We start from the raw sequence: 9066 nt of genomic DNA, 5'->3' as shown, positions 1-9066 counted from the left end.
ACTGATGATGTAACCAATAGGTGGTGCCATGCCTGGAGCCGTTGTTAAAACCAATTGTACTTCCTTATTTTCGGCCTGAACTCTTGGTCACTTGATTAAAACAGACTTCAGCAGAGAGCGCTCTTTGGTTTTGTAKGGTTTCTGTTTAATAATCATTTCCAGGCATTTGTACATTCTCCRTRTGTTTTAAGCACACAWCCTGGTAACGAACCTGCATAACAATATTTTCTTTCAAGTCCTCAAAGTTTGTGTTTTAATGGAATATTTCTGTTGTGATTGCAGGTGTCAGTTAGGGCCGTACTGCAGAGACAACCCCTGTAAAAACAGTGGGAAGTGCATTGACAGCCTGGATGGTCCAGTTTGTGAGTGTGAAGCAGGCTTCCAGGGAGACAGGTGTGTCTGTTTTGAGTTAATACRCATTTTACTCTCCAGCCATGTCAGATTCTCTGCCTTTTGTCATCCATCACACTGACTTCTAATATTTTGTCTAGGTGTCTGAGCGATGTGGATGAGTGCATCAAGAACCCCTGCACCAACGGAGGGCAGTGCCACAACACGTACGGCTCGTTTAAGTGTAACTGCTCGCTGGGTTTCAGCGGACAGACTTGCGAGCTCCATTCGGTGGTCGGTAACGAGTTTGTCTCCACTTCCTGGAACATTGGCTTGGAGGAAGTGATCGGCATCGTGGTCTTTGTCTCCAGCATCTTCATACTTGTCCTGCTTTTCATCATTATTCGCAAGAAGGCTTGCCGCAGCAAGTCAAAGACGAACGACGACAAACATGCGGGGGGTTCCAGCGTGCCCCACTCCTTCCTCCACAGACCGTACTTYGATTCCAAACTCAACAAAAACATCTACTCAGACATCCCTCCTCAGGTGCCCGTGCGGCCCATCTCCTACACGCCCAGCATTCCGAGCGACTCGCGGAACAACTTGGACAGAAACTCATTCGAGGGCTCAGCCATCCCTGAACATCCAGAGTTCACCACCTTCAACCCGGACTCTGTGCACGGACACCGTAAGACAGTGGCCGTGTGCAGYGTGGCGCCCAATCTCCCCCCTCCCCCTCCCTCCAACTCGGTGTCAGACAGCGACTCCATCCAGAAGCCAAACTGGGACTATGATTATGACAGTAAGTGCACAGTTTATGTGGTCATCCTTTTTACTTACTTGAATGCAACCTYTGAGCAAATCTCAAATGACTAAAATAAGTTTAAATGAGCAGCATCCTAGTTGGATTTATTGTTTGTAGGGCTGGTGTCATTATGGGTTTTGATTCATGCGAGGCTTTTTAGATGAGTTTCATCAAAGTTTTCCAAAGATCCAATTACATTATTCAAATAATGCGGTGGTTCAAGTTGAAATGCTTTCATCATGCATAATTCCAGTTGATAGGTTTTGACAAAAACGGCAACAAAAACACTGATCAGATTGAGCCCTGAATTATTTCTGTTTTCTGCTGATGGAAAAAAAAGGCACTTACAGACCAAACATAATCAGTCTAAACGAGTTAAAGGTTTCTGTAGCCGGACAAAATATATTTTATGTCCCATGAGTCAGCGTAATGAAACAGTGCGTCAAAATAATGCAATAGTTTCTTAAAATTAATGAGTAGTGTTCCAGCTGATTTGATTGTGACCATCCCAAACAACACTTGAACCAGACGTGCTGCGATGCTTTGCAAATGCCCCACAATTAGCTTTTTGCTCATCCTTTCAAGGACTTTTTATTATGGAGGATATTTTTATTTCATTAAAGGGCAACAWCAAGGAGGTAAATGTATGATAATGTAGGGTCTAAAAAAAGACTTACCAGGTTAATATTCAATAATAAAAAATATTTGCACAAATAAATGATTTTTGGTTGATTGATTGTTCGTTGAGGTACAACTGATAAAACTTAGCATTATTCTTTATTTAAAGATGATATCGTCATTATGAAATTGCAGTAGTTTGCAGAATCTGAGTCTATATTTTACTTTCCAACTTTTGAAAGTTTTAGTCTTGTGTTTTTGGCTCTTTGACGTGACCATCTTTCCATCTTGGACGTGCCCTCTGCACCTTGTTCTGTGTTTTGCAGGCCAGYACATTCTTCATTAGTAAACAATGCAAMCACAGCAGACAATAGAATYRATTCTGCCCCMAGCRGTTCATGTATTTCATTGCAGCTACAAATGAACATTTACATGGTTAAATAATTTGAATAGTCGATAATGAAATTCCGTGTCGACTTAATTTTATAATCAACAAAGTCGGTTATTTCGACTAATCGGTGCAGCAATAGCCCTATTCATTATAGATTTATTGGGAACTTGGAGGAAACTATATATTTGCAAATATTATTGTCCTGAATTGACCTTTTTAATTACTTAAATGTAGAAAAATGCATCTCCTAAGAAGAACTGACAGGAGAGTTTTATGTTTTAGAGATTTAAATTTGTTCTGTGTCACAATGCTTACCTGGTTTGTTTCCAATGTGACATCCTGCCATGTTTTTATTTATTTATTTTTTATATTTAACCCAGCTAAAGTGGTGGACCTGGACCCGTGCCTGACCAAGAAGCCTGTGGAGGAAAGCGCCTGTCAGCCGTACAACACCAGAGGCAGCATGTCAGAGGTCCACTCCCTCAGCTCCTTCCAGTCAGAGTCCTGTGATGACAACGGTACGCTGCCATGTCCAATACGATCACTTTAAAGACAGCTAACTTGACGGCACAAGTTTTTAAATGACGATTTTGAACATTGAAGAGTTTTGCAACAAGTTTTCCTTTAAATCTGCATGTTCAGAATGGATGAAGCAGTAGCGGCTGTGGGGTCACATRTCTTTTCTCTTTCTTTCTGCTGCGGGGCTTCAGCTCCCATATGGATCAAATCAGTCCACAGATCCAGAACAAGGTTTTAAGTAGTGGGGGGGTCCAGCCTGTAAGTCCTCAGTCACTGTCGGTGCAGACGGAAGCAATCATAACAACCTGTACTGTGTAATTCTCCTGGGATTGTTTATAGAAGGAAACATTCTTTGTTCTCACTTTTAAGTTCTGCTTCAAAAAGAAGTTTGATGACTGTCATAAAGGAGTTTGATTCTGTTTGGAAATCACTCATCCGACCATTTATTTTGACCTCTTTATTTATAAGCATGCTGTTTTATGTTTCTCTGTTCCTTTTTCTTTTTTCCCCCTCCAAATTGAAGCAACAAATGGATGTTTAACACAAACATCAAAGAACATTTCACAAGGGTATAAATCATTTATTTACCATCTCACCTTTTTTTTTGTTCACATCTCATTTTTTTATTACCACTCAGTCATCTTTGATACATCTTTGTCATCAAAACCTTCATCTTGAAATCAAACAAAGCGAATCCAAATTAAAAAAGAAACAGTTTCCCGAACACACGTCAGCTTTAGCTGTGCGTGTTGGGATGGAAATGTGTCGGTATCTCTGGGGAATTTCACTGATTCTTCCATCTGTACTGTCAATGGCACCCTCTAGCTCCTCAGTATGTTGTTGTTGTTGTGTGTTATCTCCCACAAGCAAAGCCAGACCTCCCCTCATCTCCTCGCTACAAACACACACACCCCACATGCTTTGTTACCCTCTGACATTGTCTTGTACCCAGCCATAAACCGGCCCCTGAGACTCAGTGTTGATGCAGAAACGACTAAAACRTGCGCCTGCTGACGACAATGACGTTTGTCCTCCCATCATTCCAGCTACATTTCATTGTTTTGTATTGTTTTTGTAAAGATATTTGCACTAATGCGCGATCTTTTTGACTCACTCTCCCCTCCTCTTGCTTCTCACAAGCCTCCATTGTGACAGTAATCCACTTTGTCAACTCTGTTGTTGACTCGGTGGAACAAGAAGGTACTCTTCTAGCTTCTGTCCGCTGCCAGTGTTGTCCTCAGTGTCTGATCAGTGAAGGTTGCAACGCTGCCATTCTCTTAGACACACAACCCTCGTCTAACAATAACGCCTTCATTTTAATTMAAAAAAGCCAAATCTAAAACCAGGATTGTGATTAGGCACCAGCTGAGGTCTGTTTAAGGCAATGGCAGAGCTGTTGTGTTTTCATGAAGTGCCCCTCAGTGTTTCATCGTCTTCATCACAGTCATATTCTCAGCTGATTGTTTTGTTCTTTCTAGATTTTTATTGTGACCTGTTCTTTCTCTTTTCCCCCCATCTTGCCTCGCATAAAGAGTCTTTTTTGGCTCATGATCTCAAGAACCCAAGAGGTGACTTTCTTTTTACAATTTTTGTTTGTCTGGTGGCCAGTGGTGTACCCCCTGATTTCATCCTCTAACCTTTAACCACTAACCCTGATAGATGACTGTTCAATTTCCTCTGTAAAGTGAAGCTGAGCTGATACAGTGCTTTCACAGAATAGGGGGGGTCACGTCTGTGTTTGTAAGGTCATTCACCTCCCTCAGTTCTCACTCTTGAATGGTTTTAAAGCCGTGACAAATCGTATGATCAAAGGTGTCACTTAGGAACTCAAAAGAAAAGGGAATAGAGTCATTTTGTTTGTGTGTATTTACTTTCTTAAAATCATGCATTATGCTGATCAGTGCCACTACAGGTCAATGGGTCCTGCAGACCTGTTTTAGTGCCTTTAATTGACACAGTTTCAGTAGCCGTGTTTCCATCAAGGTTTTTTAAATGCACATTTTGAAGTATCACATCAGAAAGGGTGATTGGAAACGGCACGATTCGAAAAAACTTCTTATTCGCATAAAAGTTGATACATGAGTTGGGTTTTGTTTTTTTTTGTTTTTTTCAAGCTGAGAGTGCGCAAAAGGGGAGATGGAAACACATTTGCTGAATAAGTTCTGACGTAGCGAACATTTACCTCACATGTTGATCAGTTATTGTCGGTGTCTGTCCGAAACCGGTCCCGGTACCAGAGCGACTGCAGCCACATCTGGCAGCAGGACTCTCCTTCCGCTGTCGACAACTTCTCAGTTATTCCYGTAACGTGAAGAGAACTGCATTTCTTTCTCTACGTCTCCAAACAGCATGTAACATCACCAGAACTAGTTGATAACAGAATAATTACAACTTTCCTGATAGTAGCAACACGTTTCTGATAACTGCTCTACATTTTCCTGAGATGTGTGGACCCTGCGAGTTTGCGACTTCTACTTCCTGTTTACTACACACATGCAGCTGACGTAATGGATTCGCTTCAAGCCGTTTGATGGAAACACATCTGATTCGCATTTCTTCGTTTTTTTTCCTATTTGCGGAATTTAAAAAAAATTGCTCAAAATTTGAATTAAAATTGGATGGAAACACAGCTAACGATGCAAGTTTTCACCTTCAGGGGTCAGAACCTCTGTTGGACATGCACAGTTTGGTTTTTGACAGATGGCAGCTAAACACTTGACTGCCACATTTGAATGAGTACCTCTGCTCCTCTGTAACACTTTCCTCCAACAATCTGACAAGAATGGACCAAATAATTTATACCCGTCACTGTAAAGACAGCACAGATCTGAACAACGATGATTCAGGCAAACAACAAAATACTTAGCATGTAGGAAAGTTTTCAATTTTTTTGGTTCAACAACCCAGTAGAGGCTGAATGTGGACTCATTTTATTAATCTTCATCTATTTACTGAAAACAGCTTCAAAGTTTTGAGATTCAGTTGTCTTGCAAGCAGAAGTGTAAAAAAGGACAAAGCTGCACTCTAATTTAACACGTTTTATTAGTAAAAAAACAACTTATTGTCTAAAGCAAATCTTTAACACAAGCTAATACCTATTATGACCTTAAAACTCTTTTGTCTAAAATCATATGTAACCTGTTTCTGGTAATGCATTTGTGCCTGTGTTTAAAAGAGAAGAAGCTGGGAGGAAAGAGTTGAAAGGGTTGAAGTGTTTTGTGTTGGTGACTGACTCCTGCATGATGTGGGCTTGTTGACATTAACATTAAGTGGCTGTTATTGCCTGACATTTACTGCAGAGCTCTAATATATGTGCTGTCATCATCTAACAGGATATCACTGGGACACATCTGATTGGATGCCAAGTGTTCAACTTCCTGGAATCCAGGAGTTTCCGCATTACGAGGTTGTGGAGCCCCCCGGCCCTCAGTACAGCGATCTGAGTGCCATCGACACCGACTACTACCCGGGCGGCTTTGACATAGAGAGYGACTTCCCTCCCCCACCAGAGGACTTCCACGCCAACGACGACCTGCCGCCGCCTCCTCTGCCGGAGTACGGCGACACGCTGCGCTCTCTCAGCAGAGACTTGGACCAGCCCGGCCCAGGCAGCGCCGGCACGGCCCACCAGCGCCCGGCCCTGCCACGGCTCTTCAGCCTTAACCAGTACTTGCCGCACCACTCGTACCCGAGTGACGGGGGCGACGCTGAGGGCCAAGGCACCTCCTCCACCTCTGCTACCATTACACCTGCTTCCACCATGGGCACCGGTGGATACAGGGGGGGCTACGCTTTAGGTTGTAGTCGGGACTTCGACTCGTCCGCTCTGGACAACATGTCCTTGTCTCTGTACGCATCCACAGCCTCCTGCTCGGACATGTCAGCTTGCTGTGAGGAGTCTGAGGTGATGATAAGCGACTACGAGAGTGGTGACGAAGCCCACCTCGATCAGCTGTCCATCCCCATGCTGAGCTCCCAGCAGCACACTGAAGTCTGACACTGGATCCAAACAAAAGTGCCTGAACCCACCGCTACGCGTCACGGTAGCCTCTCGACACCAACACTAAATACGCACAGTCWGCAAACACAAAAAGAAAGAGCACCAGACACAGTTTAAGAGCTGACGGACATTTAAAGACCAGAGAAGAAGAGCAGGGCTTCAATCGCCTCCTGCTCCTTTGAGGTGGATTTACTTTAAAGGGGACTCGTTATGCTTTTGGTTTATGTTACTGTGATGAAACGACCCATCGAAATGGCTTTAAAACCTGAGATATTTTAAAATAAACTATTCGGCTATCATAAAGCCAAAATCATGTTAAGCAATTTTTTTTAGCAAATACAAATACATTTCCCCACAAATGTAGGCTTTAACATTTAGATGGAGTTAAAGAGATGCTGTCTGTATTATAAAAATCAGATTTATCTACTTTGCAGGTTTGCATTACGCTCTGAAAGATGAACTGAACTGTGTTTTTGTGTAATCTCTTTTTAACCTGTGAGTCACATACAGCTACACAAACTGAGCATAACACGTCCCCTTTGAGTGAGTTTTTATTTCCTGCAGTAAGTGGATGTTCTGACAGATCAATATTTCAACCTACAACTAAAAAAGTATCATGAAAAATAAAAAAACAGAAAACTCGTGGAAAATATTTTTATTTCTATAAACAACATCAGTTTTTATACAAATCGTCGTTTTCAGTGTAAATTTAAGTGTACAGTTTTGATTTCAAAGTTTACTAGGTTTTGTAGATATTTTATGCTTTTATTTTCAATGAAAAATTAGTAAAATAGTGTGATATCAGCCATTCTGTGCGTACGTTCACAAAAAAAATGGAGAAAATAAAAGAAAAAGCGAGAAGAGAGTAGCTTTTCTGAACACGGTGTACTCGTAAAGTTTATCGTCTCTTCWATGGGTCTTCAAAGAACGACTGCATAATCTTTTCTTTTGTTTTTCATTTGTTTGTACATTTTGACTTCAAAACKTCTTTATTTTTCCAGCAAGATAATGGGACCCAATATATTTATAGTGCAGAGTTCTTCATGGACACGAGAGTTTTTCATGTGTCTGTGTGTGTCTGAGCAATGCTATGGTCTTGTTAAGGTTTTTATGGAATACTGCCACAAGCTCACGCTTTCCTACTGGCAATAAATTATTCCTAAGAAATACGAGTGAGGTCTGTGAGTGTTTATTTATTTATTTATTTATTTATTATAAATGGAATCAGTGCACCAATGCTAACTTAATTGGATTTAATTGGAGAAAAAAATAGCATTTTAGCTGCTTAAACCTTCATTGAAGCCTCTAGAAATGGTTCAGATTTTTTTGAAGTGGTGCTCAGTGGAACGGTTCTGAACTTTTGTTGTAAAGAACCCAATTTGGAGAAATAGGAGTTTATTTTAAACGAACTGACAAGCTGATAGCTATCAGGGGCAGAGACCAAAGTGGATTTTTGTTGTCTTAAAACATCTCTTCAAACAGAACACTTTAAAAGATTAACACTATTACTTTAACCTCTTTTATTACTGTTTCAAACCAGAGTAAACTGAAGTGATTTAGTCACTTTATTTGATTTGTGTTTTTTACTGATCAAACAAGTTTCAGAACTTTGCAAGCTTTGTTGCATTCCTGGGATTTATAATGAACTGAGACAGATGTGCCAGGTTATATACGTTTTAATCACCAACATGTTATAGACGTTTATAAAAATGTACAATTTCAAAAACCTTTTTGAGTTTAATGAAACATTAACAGCCGTTGGGCTGTTTTTTTTTTTTTTTTCCCACAGTGAGAATGCATGAGGCCAACAACCTCACTATTACCGTAGCTCTACAATTCCTACCACTACACTAAAGTAGCTCCTTAAACGATAGAAATCTCACTGTTCTAATCCTTATTGTGTGTGATGTCACATTTAATAACTCAGACATCACATGAGACAAAAAAAAAAGGTTCTTTCTGCAGACCTGATGAATCATAATAAGTAAACGTTAAAAATGTCAGGAAGTTGTCACATAGAACTTGTTTGGACTAATCAACACGATTGAATGTAAGTATGATGTGATTAATATGTTGAAATTAGAATCAGTGAACAGGTTAATAAATACCTAACAAATACAAGATCTAAACACTTTAAAATCCAAATATCCTGTTAGGGGTTCTTCACTGTGGCTTCTCATTGATCTAATGTGTGGCTATTCARCCAGACTGCAGAGGGCCGGACATCTGGCAACTGTCATTATGTAAATTATGTAAATTGAATTAATTATTAAAATCTAGCTTTATTTCTGTGATGGACTTGCRACCTGTCCAGGGTGTACCCTGCCCTTCGCACTGTGACTGCTGGATATGGGCACCAGTGACCCACGCAACCCTGAAAAGGAAGAAGCGTGTACAGAAAAT

General features: G+C 40.8%; 1 protein-coding gene across 7 annotated transcripts in view; it reads left to right on the top strand.

Annotated features, from left to right (window-relative positions):
• Window positions 1-7835, top strand: part of fat1a (FAT atypical cadherin 1a) — a 77451-nt gene extending 69616 nt beyond the window's left edge. For 2 of the 7 annotated variants that reach the window (XM_014020187.1, XM_014020185.1), the window contains 5 exons: window positions 283-393; window positions 492-1132; window positions 2525-2662; window positions 4196-4231; window positions 5996-7835. In XM_014020187.1, the coding sequence (XP_013875641.1) occupies window positions 283-393; window positions 492-1132; window positions 2525-2662; window positions 4196-4231; window positions 5996-6660 (1591 nt within the window). In that variant the 3' untranslated portion in view covers window positions 6661-7835. The other 5 variants (XM_014020188.1, XM_014020186.1, XR_001311183.1 and 2 more) reach the window with 4 other exon arrangements.
• Window positions 7836-9066: the final 1231 nt, after the last annotated feature.

Source organism: Austrofundulus limnaeus, unplaced genomic scaffold, assembly GCF_001266775.1.
Source record: "Austrofundulus limnaeus strain Quisiro unplaced genomic scaffold, Austrofundulus_limnaeus-1.0 Scaffold244, whole genome shotgun sequence".
In the NCBI taxonomy this organism is placed as follows: domain Eukaryota; kingdom Metazoa; phylum Chordata; class Actinopteri; order Cyprinodontiformes; family Rivulidae; genus Austrofundulus; species Austrofundulus limnaeus.
Note: the sequence above shows the minus strand (reverse complement) of the source record. Positions and strands in the feature narration are given on the sequence as shown.